At 37.3% G+C, this 21623-nt stretch overlaps 1 protein-coding gene across 2 annotated transcripts in view; it reads right to left on the bottom strand.

The window, feature by feature from the left end:
- Positions 1-3472: 3472 nt before the first annotated feature.
- SEC24A (SEC24 homolog A, COPII coat complex component) overlaps positions 3473-21623 on the bottom strand; it is a 64404-nt gene continuing 46253 nt past the window's right edge. For both annotated transcript variants that reach the window (XM_070414982.1, XM_070414981.1), the window contains 10 exons: positions 20801-20921; positions 19347-19505; positions 15816-15989; positions 14223-14333; positions 10867-11042; positions 9628-9765; positions 8493-8597; positions 7476-7568; positions 4529-4632; positions 3473-3934 (listed from right to left, as the gene is read on the bottom strand). In XM_070414982.1, the coding sequence (XP_070271083.1) occupies positions 3820-3934; positions 4529-4632; positions 7476-7568; positions 8493-8597; positions 9628-9765; positions 10867-11042; positions 14223-14333; positions 15816-15989; positions 19347-19505; positions 20801-20921 (1296 nt within the window). In that variant the 3' untranslated portion in view covers positions 3473-3819. The remainder of the gene's footprint in view (positions 3935-4528; positions 4633-7475; positions 7569-8492; positions 8598-9627; positions 9766-10866; positions 11043-14222; positions 14334-15815; positions 15990-19346; positions 19506-20800; positions 20922-21623) is intronic.

Genomic DNA, 21623 nt, shown 5'->3' on the forward strand with positions numbered 1-21623 from the left:
CCAAAAAGGGAGAGGTATGGCCTGAAAATTATGTAGGTGGTGAGGAAATGGCGGTGGGAAGAGGAACTGGCATTAACATAATATCCTATTTAATAAGTATAGCCTTTTTTTGCAGCAAATTTAATGGAAGCTAAGTGAAGTTGAGATAGGACTCATTTCTCAGGAAGATTCTTAATTCTGTGAACTCTCTTCTGTAGGGGGAAAGGGGTCAGTCTGTAAGGGCAGCCTGTCCAGGTAACACTGTGTTCAGTTTACTACTGTGTGAGTATCGCTGGGTAGAGGGTGAAACCAGCTGCCACACAGTGAGGGCGCAGCTATTGAGAGCATCGAGATGAAAACACAGGGCGACACAATTCCAAATCTTAGGAAGGGGCTTTCTCGTCGTAGTATTCGCTTTCTGCTAAGATAGGGAATGCGCCACTCTGCCAGAGGACGTCTTTTTACAGATTATTAAATAAAGCTGTATATGTCTCTTGTTAAAAAAAAAAAAAAGAATAAAAGAAAAGTATTAAAAGCTAACATTATCCTCAAACAATTGGCAGTAAGCAGCTTATTAGTAACAACAGGATCCAGAAGTCAAATGGAGTATTATTTAGAATAGAAAAAAAAACCTTTCAATTAGCTACCTTGAGGAGTGAGCATCAAGAATTTGGTTTATATTGCCCTAGCCGGTTTGGCTCACTGGATAGAGCGTCGGCCTGCAGACTCAAGGGTCCCAGGTTCGATTCCGATCAAGGGCATGTACCTTGGTTGCGGGCACATCCCCAGTGGGGAGTGTGCAAGAGGCAGCTGATTGATGTTTCTCTCTCATCGATGTTTCTAACTCTCTATCCCTCTCCCTTCCTCTCTGTAAAAAAATCAATAAAATATATTTAAAAAAAAAAAAAGAATTTGGTTTATAACCTCCCAGACAGTGACTTAGATTTAAAACATCTTCAGCAATAGTTTTCCACTAACTTTGATGCACAACATAGCACTACTCAGTGATTGGCAAATTATTCAAATTACTTTAAATAACTAGTCACTGTATGTAAGCTCTTTCAATTAACTTTATTGAATAGCCAAATTGATTAAATTAGCACAGTTCAAACGATTGCATGGGTTACAAATGACTTTTTTTTTTTACAGGAATAAAACAGTGAAAATTACAAACTGTAAAAAGGAAGACAAATCTTGTCTCTAACATTTTAGAGAAGCAAGATTTAACACGGCACATTGAAGATAACACATATTTGAATTTGAGAACAAGAATTTAATGTTACAATATTATACACTACTTTACAAAATTAAAATTTCTATATAAGGATTATATTTGTAATAGTTAACAAAATCTTGAAATCACATTTGGTGGTCCCCTAGATAATAGCTGTTTTGCATCTTTGATTAGAATAAATCTTTTATTCTAATTATTATAAAACAGTCTATTAGACAATACATTAAATTAAAACAATGAAATATATGCAAACTAAAATAAATGGTACAGCTTGAGTGAATATTAATGTCAGACTTACAGAAATGTTATTTTAAAAATCTTAGAAATTAGAAAAATAGAGTACTTTTTTATGGTATAATTGCCATGCTCAGATTTAAATACCAAGATTGCCCTTTGTCACTTTAGTAGTTGTAGATCTGTAGAAAATTCAAGGATCTTTCATAATTTACAACTACGATAAAAAAAATATGGCATAGTGTAAATATTAGTTGCTTTACATAAAAAAGTAATACAAGATGAGATAAGTGCCCTACTGCAAAACAAAAAAACAAAAAAAAAAACACCCCACCATGTTCAATATTGCAAAAAATAATTTTTAATTATCAATATCTCCAAAAGGTTCAATCATTGCCTCATTTTCCAGAGAACAAATAATGTGAATCCTAACTAAAGTTACATTTTTTATGACCTGACTATTATAAAATTATTCTAGATTGCACATGTTACACAATATCTAAAATAAGTCTTTAAAGTAAATTTTGAAAAGCAAATTTGTGAAATATACTAACAAAGCATGTAGTAGTAACAACAGCCATACCCACTTAGGGATAAAGTGAGGCACAAGAAAGATTATTGTCCCTAGGAGCACAAACTTTTCCCTCTGTAAGATTCTTTACAACAATTAAGAAAGGACTTACAAATATCAACATTTAAAATTCACATTAAGAAGAGAATTTTAGTTAAGAAACATCAGTGCATAATAATGACTCAGTTTCTTTAAAAGAGGGACAATATAAATTTATTTTAATTTGCTACACTTTGAAAATTGCTTCCTAATAAATGAAGCAGCTTTCAAGAATATTTCCAGTTCAATGTACCACTTGCATACTGAAAATAAACTATAACACTGATTAAGGGAGATGATATCTTTATAAAACACAAACAATTATTCTTGTCCGGCTGATAAACAGTAGTGTATACTCTAGTGGGACTTGCTTCTTCCCTATCCCAAAACAACTCAGTTAAAGTCAGCTCATATTGCTGTAAACCTGATAGTTATTATTGTATTGGTGATCATATGAGACCAAGATTGTAAACACATTTTTCTAACCCATTAAAAGAAACAAAAATCTTTTCATCAAGTATTACACATGAACGTCTTTAAGAAGTTCATACAAGACAAGATGAATTGGGAAAACTGGGCCAAACTCTTTTAAGATATTCTATCACAGCACTTTCAATATACAAATGTATAATTTACTTATTTGTAAACAAAATTCACTTAATGGTTTTGACTATAGTATTTATCTGGCTGAATCAAAAAAGCAGTCTCTTGAGCATGTTCAGAAATCAAGTTTCTCTTAAACTTCAATATACTGGATATGTGTAATCTTACTATCCATCAAATCAAACAGCAGCATTCATGCTTTAATAAGGTTTACTATCCAAGAATAAACATCTTATGAGTGGCTTTCAATTTAATTATTAAACTCCTTAGAAAAATGATCCTGATGCATCTGAGACAGCATTTAAGAATACTTTGATTTCATTCATATTCATTTCACCAATTATAACACCTTTATTACATTTCACAGAGCAAACAAAACCCACTCAAAGGATCATCTCCCTATTATCATTGCCAGTCCCCACGTATTTAATGAAGACAGCTCAGATTCTTTTCACTGCAGAAGATAGTGTGTCCAAGTCTTTTGCAGTCAATCAGAAAATGACTTAGTTTTCATTTAAAATCAAGGTGATTTTGTTCAAGTATAGAGAATACTGACAGATTTTAAAGCGTGACAGTTATTTTCTTCTTCCTAAGCTAGACCAGAGTTAGTTTACTCTAGTTTTAGTTTAGTTAAAAAACAGGTATGGGGGAATGGATTCTAGTCTTTCTATACACTATTTACTTACGAAATTTTTTTTTTAATTTAAGAAAGATCATTATCAACGGATTTATAATTTCCCTGCAACACTTAGTCTTGTGAGGTTTTAAATGTAGCAGCCAAAAATTCAGGAAGAAAAAAAAAGAGAAATATATATTTGGAACACAGAAGTCTTTATTTTACAAAATTTACTTTGCCTCTGCAATATTGTCTCATCTTATTTCAATCCATAACAACTCAAACATAATTGGCAGCAAAGAAAAAAGGTGTCTAATCATATGCAGATATATTTTGATTTGAAAAATACAGTATTTCAGAGTTGCATGTTTGATTCTCTGCTGTGGTCCTTTATTTGCTATAGTTTGTTGAAATCACAGTGAGAACATATAATCATCACATCAGTCCACAAACCTAATAGAAAGGAAGGTATTACACATTCTCAGGTGTTCTGCATTATTGTGACTTTCCTTAGAAATAACTGAGTCAAATATCTTCATTGGTTCATTTATTCACTTGTTGTTGTATATGCAAGAGGAATTCATAATATGAAAATGCAGATTCTGTTCTGTCTTCTACCATGTTTTGAAGGAAATTTGCTTTCATTGGACTCTCATCCCTTAGGAATAAAAGAAAAATATTTATATACATTAGACAAAATGTAATAGTAAAATAAACACTGGATTTGTCACAAAGCTTTTGACATACTTTTTATTAATAACTAACAAAGCATCATTTAGTAATGTTTGAAATTCTTTCTTTTTTTTTTTTTGTACTAGAGGCCCGGTGCATGGATTCATGCACTGGTGGAGTCCGTCAGCCTGGCCTGGGCCTTCTCACAATCTGGGACCCCTCAGGGGATGGTGGATAGCCAGTTTCGCCCCAATCCCTGCAGGCCCAATCCAGACAGGAGGGAGCCTGATCCCCGTGGAGTGGGCCTAAGCCAGCAGGCGGACATCCCTCAACGGGTCCTTAGTGCTACCGTGGAGGCAGGAGAGGCTCCCCCCACCGCCACTGCATTCTCCAGCCATGAGCCCGGCTTCTAGCTGGTCGTTCCGCCATTCAGTCTATTTGCATATTAGGGTTTTATTATATAGGATAGATAGATTCTTCTAAATGGTTTGCTTAAGGAATAGGATATATATATGTCAAAACAAGTCCTTGCAAGGCCAAATAAACTGGTTCATATTAGCAAATGAAAGATTCAACTTACCTTATTATATAAAGTATTGGGAAAAATGGTCTTTGTTCTCTAAGCCAAGATATGAAAGCTATTGTTCTGGCAGATTCTGGGGTATCAAGGTCCGGAAGGTCTGTCTGTTAAACAAAGGCCAACAATATCCCACTTACTCTAATCATATTTAATGTATCATCTACAGTGATTCTCAAACTTTATCATGTACAGTAGTGCCCCCCTCACCCATGGGAGATACATTCCTAGACCCCTAGTTGATGCCTGAAATCATGGATAGTACTGAACCCTATGTTTTTCTATACATACATACATACATACATACATACCTTTTCACTTAAAGTAAGCACTTTACGGCTATCTTTGGCATATCCAAATTTCCAGCATCACTGCCCTTGCATTTTGGGGTCATTACTAAGTAAAATAATGAGCTACTTGAACACAAGCACTCTGATACCTGGACAGTTAATCTGATAATTGATACAGTTGCCAAATGACTAATGGGCAGGTGGTGTATAGTGTGGTTACATTGGAAAAAGGATGATTCACATCCCTGGCAACAGAGAGGGATGGTGTGGGATTTCATCACGCGACTCAGAACAACACACAATTTAAAACTTATAAATTGTGTATTTCTGGAACTTTCTATTTAATATTTTCAGACCGTGTTTGACAGTGGCTAACTGAAATTGCGGAGAGCAAAACCATAAGTAAATGGGGGACAGCTGTATATGAATCACCTGGTGGTCTTGCTGAACTGCAGATATTGATTTAGGAGGTCTGGGGAGGGGCCTGAGATTCTGCATACCACAATTTCCTTGTAAGGGGTGGGCACACTTCTTGAAGAGCCAGACAGTACATACTTTAGGTTTGCAGGTCATTTAGTCTCTATTGCAACTATTCAACTCTGCCATTGTTCCACTAAAGTTGCCATAGACAATACATAGTGAATGGACATGGCTATGTTCCAATAAAACTTTATTGGTGGCAGACCCCCTTAGGCATACTTTGCTTAGCCCTTATGTAGAAAAACACCCTAACTCTTCTCTTCATTTTATTATGACATTTAGAATGAATTGATTCATTAGGCATTTGTCACAGATGCAACAATTTCTTATCTCATTAAAATATCTAATCATTCAGACCAGTAGTTTTACTCAAAGTCTGAAAGCTAGTGCTAATCCTAGCTATAATCCTCACATGTTTTTAAATACAAGAATCTCCTACTAACTTCTGTGAATGGAGTTAAACCATAAATATGAAAAAATGCTGACATAAAGCACATCTTCCAAAGTTGCTGACAAAATGATAGGGACCAAAAAATATGACATTAAATAAGACCATGTTATAATTCTTTCTTTTCTTTTTAAAAAAATATATTTTATTGATTTTTTACAGAGAGGAAGGGAGAGGGATAGAGCTAGAAACATCGATGAGAGAGAAACATCGATCAGCTGCCTCCTGCACACCCCCTACTGGGGACGTGCCCGCAACCAAAGTACATGCCCTTGACTGGAATCGAACCTGGGACCTGTGAGTCCGCAGGCCGCTCTATCCACTGAGCGAAACCGGCCAGGGCTAATTATCTCTTTTCAATATAAAACTATCCAAATGCAATATAGTTTAACAAATGCTTTCTCATGAATCATCTCAATTACACTTCTATGAGCAACAAATGAGGTTGTTAGTTACTTGTCCAAGGTCACAGGGCTAGTGACAGTCCATTATTACTCTCTTCAACAACCAATAGTAATCCAACAGACACTGATCACAAGTCATTTGCTTACATGGCAATTAGCTTAGTTCTTACTCCAAAGCAGCAATTAAAAGAATCCTGCCAAAGAACAATGAATTTATGTGCCCATAACACTTTTTTGTTGTTTCTGTGCCATCAACTAAGTTCATTACTTTCTGAAAAAATAGTATACTCTCAGACAGACAAGAATAGATAAGCCATCAGGGTGATCAATTTGTAAGTTATGTAAGTGTCTAATCACTATGCTGTACACCTGAAATTAATGTAATATTGTATGTCAGCTGTAATTGAGAAATAGAAAAATTCTTTAAAAAAGATAAGTCAGCCCTAGCCGGTTTGGCTCAGTGGATAGAGCATCAGCCTGCGGACTGAGGGGTCCCGGGTTTGATTCTAGTCAAGGGCACATGCCAGGTTGTGGGCTCAATCTCCAGTGGGGGGCGTGTAGGAAGCAGCGGATCAATGATTCTCTCTCTCTCTCTTTTTTTAAAATATATTTTATTGATTTTTTTACAGAGAGGAAGGGACAGGGAGAGAGAGAGTTAGAAACATCGATGAGAGAGAAACATTGATCCGCTGCCTCCTGCACACCCCCCACTGGGGACGTGCCCACAACCAAGGCACATGCCCCTGACCGGAATCGAACCTGGGACCCTTCAGTCTGCAGGCTGACGCTCTATCCACTGAGCCAAACTGGTTAGGGCAATGATTCTCTCTCTTATAATTGATGTTTCTATCTCTCCCTCTCCCTTCCTCTCTGAAATCAATAAAAATATATTAAAAAAAAAAAAAAAGATAAGTCAATGATACAAAATAACCTAAAAAATGCCTTTGAGCCTGTCCAGTGTGGCTCAATGGCTGAGCGTCAACCCATGACCAGGAGGTCAAAGTTTGATTCCCGGTCAGGGCACAAGCCCGGGTTTCGAGCTTGATCTCCAGAAGGGGGCACACAGGAGGCTGCTGATTGATGATTCTCTCTCATCATTGATGTTTCTATCTCTCTGTCCCTCTCCCTCTCTGAAATCAATAAAAACATTTTTTAAAATGCCTTTAAAACATAAATTGAGTATTTTCAATTGGAAGAGAATCTGTGGCGACATTTTCTTTTTTGGAAAAAAAATTTAGTATGCCACGATTTTAAAACGGGCTATTCATGTTTTGTCACATTTGAAATGCCCTTTAAAGACTATTCCAATCACTATAAGACAGTCTTACCATAGTCTGTGGAATTGATGCATAGCTTTGAACTCCTAGAACTTGGCTGAGAAAATTCTGTCCACAATTCTTTCCAATCCAAAGCATCAGTACCTGGGGATAAGAAGAAAATCATTTTGAGATGTAGCCTAAGAGTAAGCTGTTAAGGAGTGGGGGGAGGTAGAAGAGGGTAAAGGAGGGATAAATGGTGATGGAAGGAGACTGGACTTGGGGTGGTAATCACACGATACAATATACAGGGTGGTGTAAAAGTAGGTTTACAGTTGTGAATACGCAAAACACAGTTTATTCTTTTTTTCTCCACAGTTTATTCTTGTATTTTATTAATTATTGTATTATTTTCTATATGAACAACTGTAAGCCTATTTTTGCTCCACTCTGTACAGATGATATATTATAGAATTGTATATGTGAAAACATAATTTTTTTAACCAATGTCATACCAATAAATACAATAAAAAAAAAGGAGTGAGCCCAAGCCTGTTTGGCTCGGTGGATAGAGCGTCGGCCTGTGGACTAAAGGGTCTCAGGTTCGATTCCGGTCAAGAGCACATGCCTGGGTTGTGGGCTCAATCCCCAGTGGGGGGCGTGCAGGAGGCAGCCAATCAATGATTCTCTCTCATCATTGATGTTTCTATCTCTCCCTCTTCCTTCCTCTCTGAAACCAATAAAAATATATTTTTTTAAAAAAAGGAGTGAGTTGTTGACTTACCTTTACCTTTGAGTATATTTTATTTTATTTTATTTTATTTTTTTTTTAAGTATATTTTAAAAGGTCAAAATGATTAGTAAGTTTAATGATACTGTATAGCCCTCAACTGAACTAATTAATAATTACTATTTACCAAGATGAGACATTTTATGCTTTGTATAAAAGGATGCTATGGAGGGGGAAGGTGGCTAATAAAAAAATATATAAATTAAATAGCATATAATCTGTTCAAGAAGAAAGATGTTAAGGGGAATGAAGGTATGGTAACATGCAGACAGAAGGATCTGAATCAGTCAGCTACTCACAGAGCCTGCATCCATGAGAAAAGCTCCATCCCTGCTCAGCTTCTCCACTGAAAGCTGAAGAATAGGCGGCTGAGGTATAGTCCGATCATTGATGTTGAGTGCTCCCTGAGGAATTAAACACAAAAATAAAGCTCTTAGATACAGGTAATATGGAGTCACAACTGACCAAAAATTTTCAAATATAATTATTCATATTTAAAAAGATAACAAAATAGTTATCACTTGTTAAAACAGCCCTGGCTGATTTTTCTCAGTGGTTAGAGTGTTGGCCTATAGACCAAAGGGTTGTGGGTTCGATTCCCAGTTGGGAGGCGCATGCCTCAGTTGCAGGCTGGATGCCCAGCCCTGATCGAGGCAACCAATCGATGTGTCTCTCTCACATTGATATTTCCCTTTCTTTCCCCCACTCCTCCCTCCCTTCCATTTTCTCTTTAAATAAAATCAAAGGAAAAAGTATCCTGGGGTGAGGATAAACAAACCAACCAACCAGCATACACTCAACTACTGAGCCTCTGTGGCTGGCTCAATAGTTTTCATTTGCTAAAATTAACTCAAATTTCATAGGCAATTTCTCCTTTCTATATGCAAGATATCTTAACTTCTTTAAACTTTGAAAGGTTTTAACCAAAATATTACTTCCAACATATATATCCTAACTTGATCACAATTTTCAAAAGAAAGATTACAATTTAACACTTAGATACTTGGAACTTTAACTCAGGTAAATTTCCTATCAAGGACAAAAATGTTACAACTTAAGATAAATATATTTTCTTTAATTTAAGAACACTGTTACACTAAACATTGACCTGGGTATTTAGATGTTATTTTGATTCTTAGAATACTCCTTTCAGATCAATTTGTTTAAATAAATAATTCATAGGTTTCTCCGGTCAATCTGACAATCTCTTCATTTATTTAGATCTGCTCTGGAGATTTGTCTTAGGCAACTTAAATAAAGGCACTATTTTCAGGAAGTCTCCAAAACCAAAATTTATTTTCACAGACCTACCAAAGGAATAAAATAAAAAGCTTAAAAAACAAAAAAACCTTTCCTCATTTCTGCAATGTACTGAATATAATTAGGTTTATAAACCTGCAAATAAAAGCCACTTAAAAAATGAAGTAATCTTACCTCATCTGAAAGATTGTCAACTCTATACAAATTGGGATGAGTTGTGAGCATAAGGTAAACCAAGGGCTGGTTTTTCACTTGACACATAGCAAAAATGCGTTCATCTAGACGTGCATTTGTCCCAGTCTGGAATGATTTCTGTAACAAAAAAACCACCGCCACCAAAAAAAAAGTATTTAAAAATACATATAAAACTTTGTAAATATCAGTTGTTAAAAGAATATCTTCAGAGAAAATTAGAAAGTTTGCTATTAATTATTTTCTGAAAAATATCTTTTAACAAGTCACGCATATTGTGACTATGGCTAAATTATGACTATATCACCACCTGTAAGTCTTCAGAAATTAATTACCTAACCTTGGCAAAGTAATTTGATCTCTCTGGTGTCTGTTTCCTAATCAGTGAAATAGATCTAAACACTCTATCTACCACATAGTGATAATGAGATAGAAACAAATGTCACCATAAAGGATAAAGTTATACTACAGATGACAAACTAAATGTCATTTGAAGAAGCAAAGATCTAAGTGTTCTATAAATGCAGGGTGATGATTACTGGTATTTAACCATCTTTGTTTCTCCCACAGTTAAGAGAAATTAAACAATGTACAAAGCTTACGTATCAACCAGGAAGAATAATAACACAAATGAGGGCAACTACTTAGCAGAATAGAGTTAATGAGTAATTGTGAGTTTTTAACTGGCATATTAGCTTCATGGAGAATAATGAAGTTTTGAGGTAATGTTTTAAGCTTTCCTACTGATGGAAAGGAGTAGAAAGAGGCAGAAAGGTAACAGTAATGAAATTATGCCTCAAAACAAGTGCATTGACTATAAATAAACGAAGACTTTTAAATGTTAAGATATTTTAAATTGGTATGTGAATAGTCACTAGGAAAGAAGAAAGAGTACTATGAGGAATCAAAGAAGGAAAGTTCCATTTATTCACTCAAAAAAATATTTACTGAATGCCTACTGTGTACTAGGAACTGTTGTAGGTGCTGGGACAAAGTGGTGAACAAAAAAATATAAAAACTGTGTCCTCATGGACAAAAATCATAGTAAGAGAGAAGTAAATAATAAACAAAATGTGGTCTGTCATTGTTAAGAGCTATGGTCCTTGCCGTCAGAAAATTTAGCTGGCATAAAGTTATATATACATTGTTTAGGGGTTCACAGGATAAAAATTTTGCCTTTGACATTTTCACTGCGGTAGTTTCTGGTTTTGATTCTCTTACCTGTTTAAGGAGAGCCAACACAAAGAGTGGAAAAAGCCGCAACGAAAAAGGAACCATGAGTCCGGGCTGGTGGCTACTTAGGACTGAAGAGCGATAAGCTGAAAGAGAGTCTATGACGGCATTCACTAGGGCATCCCGAGCATCACTCAGACTGGCAGTCACAGACCTGTCAACAGCTTATAGAGATGGGGGTAGGGACAAGAGAAAAATAAAGTAGAAGTTTAACTACCCCACAGAATAAAAAAAGTAAGTTTTGATTGTTTGATAGAGTTAAGAGAGAGAAATATGTATAGTATGCATCCTATATACTCAAAACATTTTTTTCAATGCTGAAAGCACTATAATATAAACAGAGTAGCATGACAGATAATGAAAATAATTCTCTAAGAGCTCTTTAATGAATAGAAGAAAGCCTCTCAAACTACAATTAAACTCAATGCATGTGGTACCAAAAATATACCCAATTAAGTAATGTTATTAACATCTATGACCAAATTTGTATACAAGCAAGAGAAAAATGAAGACTATTGCTATCTGCTCAACAGTAACTCTAAGACTTTATCAATTTAAGACATTCTAATATAAAGATTTTGATAAAATGTGAAAAAATGTGCATACTGGAATCAACCAAATTTAGTAGCAGTGAAAAAAATTGTTGTAAAGACTTTTATTTTTAATTTTTAATATTTTTATTGATTTCAGAGAGGAAGGAAGAGGGAGAGAGAGATAGAAACATCAATGATGAGAGTGAATCACTGATTGGCTGCCTTCTGTACACCCCCTACTTGGGATCGAGCCTACAACCTGGGCATGTGCCCTTGACTGGAATCGAACCCGGGACCCTTTAGTCCACAGGCCCACACTCTATTCACTGAGCCAAACTGGCTAGGGCTGTTGTGAACACTTTTAAAAATAATCCACAGTACTGCCTGACACATAGTTAGTTGTTGATGATAATAATAATAAAGATAATAATCATACTGTTACCCAAAAGCATTAGTTCACCCTGGTTTGGGGACTCGATAGGTGGGAGCGTCATTCTATGTACCATGAAAAGAAGGTTGTGGGTTCGATTCCCAGTCAGGCTGCATATGGGAGGCAACCGATAGACATTTCTCTCCCACATCAATGTTTCTCTCTCTCTCTAAGAAAATCAATGTGTACGCATATATGCATAACCCATGGACACAGACAATCATGTGGTGAAGGCCTGGGGCAGGGGGCGGGGGCAGGCTAGAAGGGGTCAATGGGGAAAAAAGGGTACATATGTAATACATATGTAATACTTTCAACAATAAAGATTAACAAAACATGAAAAAGAAAAGAAAATCAATGAAGCATGTCCTCGGGTGAGGATTAAAAAACAACCAAACACATAAATAAATAAAGCCAATTAGATCTTCAATTAAAAAAAAAAGTATTGACAGTTTTTATAAAAGAAAAAAAAGTACTGTTTCAACAAAAAATAAAGGCAGCAACCTTCAAATTTCTTTCATCATAATCTTTAACTTTTAACAACCTATGGGAAGACTAATGTGTGGTTCGAACCTACATCGGACTCCGTTAAAGAAAAATATTCCCAGTCAGGCATTAAAGAAAATGGGTAAATATCCCAACTATAGGCAGCTTTGAGTTTGAAGCAAATGAACCCCCACTAGCAGTCTTCCCTGAAGGAGAACAAGAACAGGAACTGTTTAGCTCTATGTGTTTGAGAAAGAGTCCAAAAAAAAAAAAAGTCAAGGAGGCAACTGATGTGAAGATATTAATAAATTTTCTGTTAGCCCATGGAATCTGGCCATGGCTGCAAACTTATATCTGATAGTTAACTGGTTTGCAATCCCAAATTCCATGACTCCAAGTCTAATGATCTTACTGTAATCCAAATTACAGGCTCATAATAAAGCTATTAACTACTAATATTAAGCATTAAGTTAAAAAAAATGGTTACTTAAGTCCATAGTAGGCTGATTATGAGACAGAAAGCAATTTAGTGTTGCCTAAGGCCAATGAGGTAAGAAGGAAAAAGTGGGCAATAACTGTTAATGGGCATGACATTCGTTTGGGGGTAATAGAAATATTTTAAAATTAGATTGAGGTGATAGTCACACAACTCTGTAAATATACTAAAAACAAAGGAATTGTACACTTAACACATTGTATGCGGGTAGTTTTCATCAGGCGCTAACAGGTGGCACATGGCGCGGGCCATTTTTGCTAATTTTTTTGCGCAAATGGCAACGTTCAGTAAAATTATGATAACTTTAGTTTACGTATTTATACGTTACCCGCATTCTACCGCTAGTCTATAAAAAAATGTATTAATACATGTCCTGCTCTCTACTTACTCCCAGTCAACGTAAAACGTATAAATACGTTTCCCGCATTCAATGTGTTAAAATGGGTTAAGTGATAGGGTATATAAATGATCTATCTATCTATCTATCTATCTATCTAAAAGTCTAAGTGACCGAACGACCGAACCACCAGACGATTGGTCAACCAGTCGCTATGACGCGCGCACTGACCACCAGGGGACAAACACTCAATACACAGGATAGAGCTCCCTCCTGTCTGGATTGGGTCTGCAGGGTTCGGGCTGAAATCGGCTACCCGACATCCCCCGAGAGGTCCTAGATTTCGAGAGGGCACAGGCCAGGCCGAGGGACTCCACCGGTACATGAATCTGTGCACTGGGCCTCTAGTATCTCAATAAAGCTTTTTAAATTTAAAAGATAAGGCTATCTGAGCAGATCCTTTATTCAAATAGCCATTTAGCAGGTATACATAGAATCCAAAACACTGAAACCCTTAAAGCTAATTATTTAAATGAAGACAAAACTGAATGCTCAATGGTTAGAGACCTGGCCTGAATGGCTCAATGGTTAGAGTGTCGGCCTGTGCACAGGAGGGTGCCAGGTTTGATTCCTGGTAAAGGACACATGCTTGGTTTGCAGGTTTGATTCCAAGCATGTGGGAGGCAACCAATAGATGTATCTCTCTCACATTGATGTTTCTCTCTCTCTCTCTCTTTCTCCTCTCTCTCCCCCTCCTCACCTCCATTCCACTCTCTCTAAAAATCACAGAAAAAATATCCTCAGGTGAGGATTAACAACAACAACAAAAGGATAAAACTAGCCCTAGCCAGTTTGGCTCAGTGGATAGAACATCAGCCTGCGAACGGAAGGATCCCAAGTTCGATTCCGGTCAAGGGAACATGCCTGGGGTTGTGGACTTGGTCCCCAGTAGGGGGCATGCAGAAACCAGCCGATCAATGATTCTCTCTCATCATTGAATGTGGGTTTTTCTAATGTTATTATACCTGCAAAATATTTACAATAGGTGATAATAATTCTTACCCATATTGGCCAATAGCCCTGAAATTGCTTGAACATCAGCTCCGAGAAAGACTTCATTCAGATTTGAAACTACTGGCAAACACAAAGTATGAACACGAATTCTTCTTTCACCTTTGGAGAAAACACAAAAGTGATAGTAAGAGACAACTACATTAACCCTTTGCACTCCGCTGTCCCCTCTCAGGGGACATTGGAATTCTAGCATATCACTCGGATGTCCCCTCTCAGGGGACATTGCAGTTTATTAGTGATTACGGGAAATTGAGTTATTTCAACGCAACTTTTTGAGACATGCATGTTTCCCTGAAGTTTTATCTTGAAATGGCACAAGAAATTAAATCAAAATATCGTAAAATTACTAAGATATATACAAGAAATGGCAGCGGGTTTTGTGTCGGATTAAACAATAAACTACATATTCCCGATGTGGGACAAAGAAAACGGGACTGCATTGTGTGTTCTAACAAGAAAACACCTGGTGGCAGGTGTCAAGCCACTTATTACTGTCAAACATGCACTAATCAGCCTGCAATGCATATTGGGGAGTGTTACAAAACTTATCATACTGTACAAAATTATAAACAATAAAATATTGTTTTTTTTGCAAATATACATTCCTCGATGTCACCTAATTCATATAAGTCCAATATCATTATAATACGTTACTTGGTTCCAAAATTATACTAAATAATACGAGGGTCTGTAAATGCACGTTTCCGCCACAAAGTAGCGTCGAGTAGCTGGTAGCCAATGTCCAGAATGGTTCAGAGTGCAAAGGGTTAAAAAAGGTTATATTGCCCTGGCCAGGAATTGGGGCACATGCATGGGTTGCAGGCTAGATCCCTGGTGTGGGATGTGGGGGAGGAGGCTGATTGATGTTTCACTCTCATATCAATGTTTCTCTTTCCCTCCCCCTTCCTCTCTCTCGAAAAATCAATTAAAAAATATTTTTAAAAGTTTATACTAAAATCACTTCTTTTCAATTTAAAACCAAATAGGGTTAAATAGTAAGTAGAGGACAGTATCAAAACTTTAATGTTAATGTGAAAACTCTAAAGTTTTATTTTATTTATTTATTTTTTTCTTCTGGTCTTTAAAAATATATATATATTTTTATTAATTTCAGAGAGGAAGGGAGAGGGGGAGAGATAGAAACATCAATGATGAGAGAGATTCATTGATTGGCTGCCTCTTACACGCTCCCTACCAGGGATTGAGCCAGAAACCTGGGAATGTGCCCTGACTGGGAGTTTTATTGACTGTTTTGTCATCAGAACATATTTCAGTGCCTGACATTAAGTAGACTCTAAATAAATGCCTATTAAATAAAATGCTTAAGAAAAATAAATACCAAACATTTCCACTTTACCAGAAACAGTAACAAAACTTTAAGATAAGGAATATTGATTTGGCTTAATAGAAATGAGTAATTACCTCCAAAGAGGGAGTTTATCAAAAGCAGAGAATACATGACCAAATAAAAAAACTTACCTTTGTTACATTGTTCTTACAGTTAACAATACTGGGTTGTACACGTAAAAATTTGTTAAGAGGGTAGATCTCATGTTATGTGCTTTTGGCCACAATACTCACCTTTGCTGGACGTATACAAAAGTGCTGACTGAAAGGAAACCAACTGAGTGTCAGTAAGACTCTCTTCCACTGACATCTGTACTGCATATCCAGCATCTGGATTTACATTGGGCAAAGACAGTAAGTCTGTTGACCGAACAAAGAAGTTCCCATGGAAAGTATGAATGGAAAGACCTAGAAAAAAAATTTATAAAATATTATTTATATACACCTACATATGGATATTTACATCTTACCCTAGTCACTTATCAGATTAGCAGAGAGTAAATTAAAGTTTAGATTTATAAAAGATTTGTAAAAGAAATATATATTTGGTCTTCAAAGATTTATGGCACAGAGCTCCTAAAACCCTCAAAATTTCCCAAGTAATGAGAGTAAAAAAGGTATCTATTGCTATGTTAATGAGGTGATTTTTAGAAAGTGCCTAGGTAATCTAAGGAGGGGGGTTGGTTGCCAGAGAAACCACTGATGTGATTAGAGGGTTGGAACTTTCAGTCCAACCCCCTCCCTCAAGACACATCCAGGGAGGGTAGAAAGGCTGGAGATCGAATCAATCACCAATAGCCAATAATTTAATTAATCATGACTATGTAATGAAACTTCCATAAAAACCCTAAAGAGCCAAAACCGGTTTGGCTCAGTGGATAGAGCGTCGGCCTGCGGACTGAAAGGTCCCGGGTTCGATTCCGGTCAAGGGCATGTACCTGGGTTGCGGGCACATCCCCCGTGGGAGATGTGCAGGAGGCGGCTGGTCGATGTTTCTCTCCCATCGATGTTTCTAACTATCTATCTCTCTCCCTTCCTCTCTGTAAAAAATCAATAAAAATATATTAAAAAAAAAAAAAAAAAAAAAAAAAAAAAAAAAAAAAAAAAACCCTAAAGAATGGGGGGTTCGGAGAGTTTCTAGGTTGGTGAACATTTGGAGATTTAGGGAGGGTGGAATACTTATTGGAGCTTCAAAAGCTTCATACCCTTCCTTTTCCCTATACCTTGCCTGTGCAGATCTTCCATCTTGCTGTTTCTGAGTTATATCCTTTTATAATAAATCAGTAATCTAACGAGTAAAATATGTCTGAGTTCTTTAAGCCGTTCTAGCAAATTAATGGAACCCATAGAGGGGGTTGTTGAAACTTCCAATCTATAGCCAGTCAGGCAGAGCACAGGCAAAACCCTGAACTTGAAATTAGTTACTAAAGTGTATGTGTGTATTACGGCGAGGAGATTGGGAGCCTGGGGGGTTTAACCTGTGAAATCTGATTCTATCTCCAGGTAGATAGTGTCAGGATTGAGTTAATTACTTGGAAGTGTGGAGAAAAGTACCCATACACTGGAATTTGGAACAGAATGATCCTATCCTATATAATAAAAGGCTAATATGCAAATAGACTGAATGGCGGAACGACCAGTCACTATGATGCACACTGACCACCAGGGGCGGGCAGACGCTCAGTGCAGGAGCTGCCTCCTGGTGGTCAGTGTGCTCCCACGGGGGAGCGCTGCTCAGCCAGAAGCCGGGCTCTTGGCTGGCGAGCGCAGCAGCGGTGGCGGGAGCCTCTCCCACCTCTGCTGCAGGCGGGTAGTAAGGAGTGAGGGGTCCCGGACTGTGAGAGCCCCAGACTGCAAGAGGGATCCCAGACTGCAAGAGGGTGCAAGCCAAGCTGAGGGATCCCCCACCCCCAGTGCACGAATGTCATGCACCGGGCCTCTAGTATTAGATAATACACAGTATTTTGTGAGGGTGAGATATCTTCTTAAATGAAGGTGAAGACTCAAATTTTCAAAAAACTTTGTTGAAGGATATATTTGCAATATCCACCAAAAATTCTAAGTTAATTATGTCCTTTGACCCTAGTAATCCCATATCTAAGAATTTATCCTACAGATACACTCATTCAAGTACCAAATGATATGTGCCAAAAAAATTAAGCAGTACTGTTTTTGTCTGTAATAACTAAAAAATTAGAAATATCCTCAATGCCAATCTGTAGTAAAATAACCAAACTGTGATTTGTACATTCAGTATTTGTACTAAATACTATTAGAAGTTTAAAAGAATGAGATAAATCAGCCCTAGCAGATTAGCTCAGTTAGAGCATCTTCCCGATATGCCAAAGTATCGGGTTCAATCCCCATTCAGGGTTGCAGGTTTATGTGTGGGAGGCAACCAATCAATGTGACACATCCATGTTTTTTCTCCTTTCTCCTCCAACACTCTCTTTAAAAAATCAATGGAACCCTAGCTGGTTTGGCTCAGTGGATAGAGCATTTTGGCCTGCGGACTGAAGGGTCCTGGCTTTGATTCTGGTCAAGGGCATGTACCTCAGTTGCAGGCTCAATCCCTGGCCCTGCTCTGGGCCATGCAGGAGGCAACCAATGTGACTCTCTCACGTCAATGTTTCTCTTTCTCTGTCTCTCCGCCTCCCTTCCACTCTCTCTGAAAAATCAATGAAAAAATATCCTTGGTTGAGGATTAACAACAACAACAAAAAAAATCAATGGAAAATATATTCTCAGGTGAAGATTAACAAAACAAAACAAAACAAAACAAAACAAAGTGCCCTTGCCGGTTTGGCTTAGTGGATAGAACGTCGGCCTGTGGACTGAAGGGTCCCAGGTTCGATTCCAGCCAAGGGCATGTACCTTGGTTGCGGGCACATCCCCAGTAGGGAGTGTGCAGGAGGCAGCTGATGGATGTTTCTCTCTCATTGATGTTTCTAACTCTATCCATCTCCCTTCCTCTCTGTGAAAAATCAATAAAATATATTTAAAAAAAAAAAGAAAAGAAAAGAAGGCAAACTGCTGGTTTGTTGGCAAGCTTTTTTACTCTTACGCAAAATTAGGTACACATAAAATAGCTTCTGTCCTGACAAATAGAGAAAGTTTTAAAAGCACCTTTGGGATACACATTTCCAGTAACTTATAAGCAAAATCTGCAGAAACCATTTTGTAGGTCCATCGATCTTGAATGAATGGGATAGAACATAAACACTAGGCCCAGCTGGTTTGGCTCAGTGGATAGAGCATCAGCCTGTGGACTGAAGGGTCCGGGGTTTGATTCCATTCAAGGGTACATGCCCGGGTTTTGGGCTCAATCCCCAGTAGGGGGTGTGCAGGAGGTAGCCAGTTGATGATTCTCTCTCATCATTGATGTTTCTATCTCTGTCCCTTCCTCTCTGAAATCAATAAAAATATATATTTTTAAAAATCCATCAATAATATATTTTATGTTCTTTGGAATTATAATCTTTTTCCATTGAGATATAATTCATATACAGTAAAAATCACCCTTTTCAAGTGTACTATCCAGTGATTTTTAGTATATTCAAAATAGTCCCTTTAAAAAAACATATGTTCCTTCTTATTCTTAATTGCATATTCCATCAGATTAAGTAAAATATCTTAGAAGAGCAAATTTTGAGATAAGACTATATATATATATATATATATATATATATATATATATATATATATATACACATTATCAAAAGAAACATTTACTCCTACATAAATACAAAAAAATAGTGCCCCCACCTTTGGTGCACCGAATCCTCATGACTGCCTCAAAACCAATCTTCCGAGTGAGGTATCTGTGTAGCTCCTTCTGTAATTTCTGTACTTGGACTGGGTTGTGCTGATGGTGGTAAGAGGGATAATAATAGACACTACCTGCTGAATACCGAGAAATACAACCTGGAAGAAAACACACACTCCTTTTAAATTCTGCTGTTGACTACTATTACCACACCAAAGTAACTACAGGCATTTGAATTAATTTTCCTTCAACCTCTCCAGGTACCGTCAAAAAAAAAGAGTATTTTGCCCTAAGTGGTTTGGCTCAGTGGATAGAGCATTGGTCTGTGGACTAAAGGTCCCCAGGTTCGCTTCTGGTCAAGGGCACATATGCCCTGGTTGTGGGCTCAATCCCACTAGGGGGTGTGCAGGAGGCAGCCGATCATTGATTCTCTCTCATCATTGATGTTTCTATCTCTTTCTCCCTTCCTCTCTGAAATCACTAAAAATATATTTTTTTAAAAAGGAATATTTCATTCCTTTAAATAGTAGCATATAAATTTCTCTACTATAAATTTTTAAAGTAGAAGACTATCCTATATAGTAAAAGCCTAATATGTTAAGTGTCCAGTCGTCTGGTTGGCCATCTAACCAATCAAAGTGTAATATGCTAATACCATTCAACCACACGCTATGATGTGCACTGACCACCAGGGGGCAGACGCTCTGATTGGTAGGTTAGCTTGCTGCTGGGGTCCAGCCGATTGGGACTGAGCAAGATGGGCCGGACACGCCCTGGAGCCCTCCATGGTCCTTCACCAGCTGGCCAACCTCCCACGTCCCTCCCCAGCCCCAACTGTGAACTGGTGGGGTCCCTTGGCCTGGCCTGAGCCCTCTCGCAATCTGGGCTGAGGCCCTCCCCACAAGTGCACAAATTTTGTGCACTGGGCCTCTATTAGGGTTTATAATAGACTAACCCAGTGGTCGGCAAACTCATTAGTCAACAGAGCCAAATATCAATGATTGAAATTTCTTTTCAGAGCCAAATTTTTTAAACTTAAACTATATAGGTAGGTACATTGTTATTAACTTAATTAGGGTACTCCTAAGCTGGCCTTTGCTAAAAATGTCCTCAATCTGAGGGGTCGACCTCAGTGAACATATCCCCAATTCTTCTAACGCCATTTCTTCAAAATAGACTTGCCCAGGCTGAAAACCGACTTCTGCACATGGGCCACGAAGTTTCAGTTGCACTGTATGTGCGCCCACACGTGGTATTTTGTGGAAGAGCCACACTCAAGGGGCCAAAGAGCCGCATGTGGCTCACGAGCCACGGTTTGCCGACCACTGGAATAACCTGACTAACTCTCCCAAGGACATTAAATTCCTTTCACTTTATCTCCTATTTAGAATATGATTATATAAGTATCATTTTGACACTCATTTGAGAAAAATAATTATTAGGGAAAACTTACCCAAAGAAGCCAAATCAGAATACTGTCCACTGAGAAGGAATAAGTCAACAGCTACCTGCTGACCAGAACAGTCCAAAGCTAATTTTTTATAGAAGTCAGTGGATGGTGTCAAGTGAATTTCCTATTAGTAATAAATTAAAAAGAGAAAAAATTTTAAATCATTAAATTGTTATAAAATTTAGGCACTTTCCCTCCTGGAAGCATGCCATGCCTTTCCCTTTCCCTTTCCCTCCTTGCCCCAGGCACCATTAGCTTCCTCACTCCCAAGCTCCAAGGGCCCTTCCTTTACCTGCATAACTTGTTTCCTAAACCCATTTCTTCTAGGAATTAACTCTTCTATTCCTGTGATTTACCAAATAAATGTTCTCTTACAAAAAAAAATTGTCATAAAATTTAAATTTCTAGCCTGGCTACTGTGGCTCAGCGGTTGAGCATCCACCAATGAACCAGGAGATCACAGTTCGATTCTGATCAAGGAACATACCGGGTTTCAGCTTTGATAACCAGTGGGGGCATGTAGGAGACAGCCTATCGATGATTCTCTCTCATCATTGATGTTTCTCTCTCTCTCTCCCTTTCCCTTCCTCTCTCTGAAATCAATAATAATAATAATTTATTGAAATTTAAATTTATTTTATAATTAAATTTCTATCTATACATACCAAGATATTAACAAAATCCATTGGCTTGAGAATATTTGTAATTTTTCAATAAGAAACATCTACTTAAGAATTTTTTTCTTTTGTTTGACTTTAAAAGAAAACTATTATACTAAATTCAATAATCTATTAAATAGTATACTGGAAATGGTTCTAAAAATTCA

Source organism: Myotis yumanensis, unplaced genomic scaffold (genome assembly GCF_028538775.1).
Source record: "Myotis yumanensis isolate MYYU_CA2020_CCGP unplaced genomic scaffold, mMyoYum1.0.hap1 SCAF_5, whole genome shotgun sequence".
Classification (NCBI taxonomy): Eukaryota; Metazoa; Chordata; class Mammalia; order Chiroptera; family Vespertilionidae; genus Myotis; species Myotis yumanensis.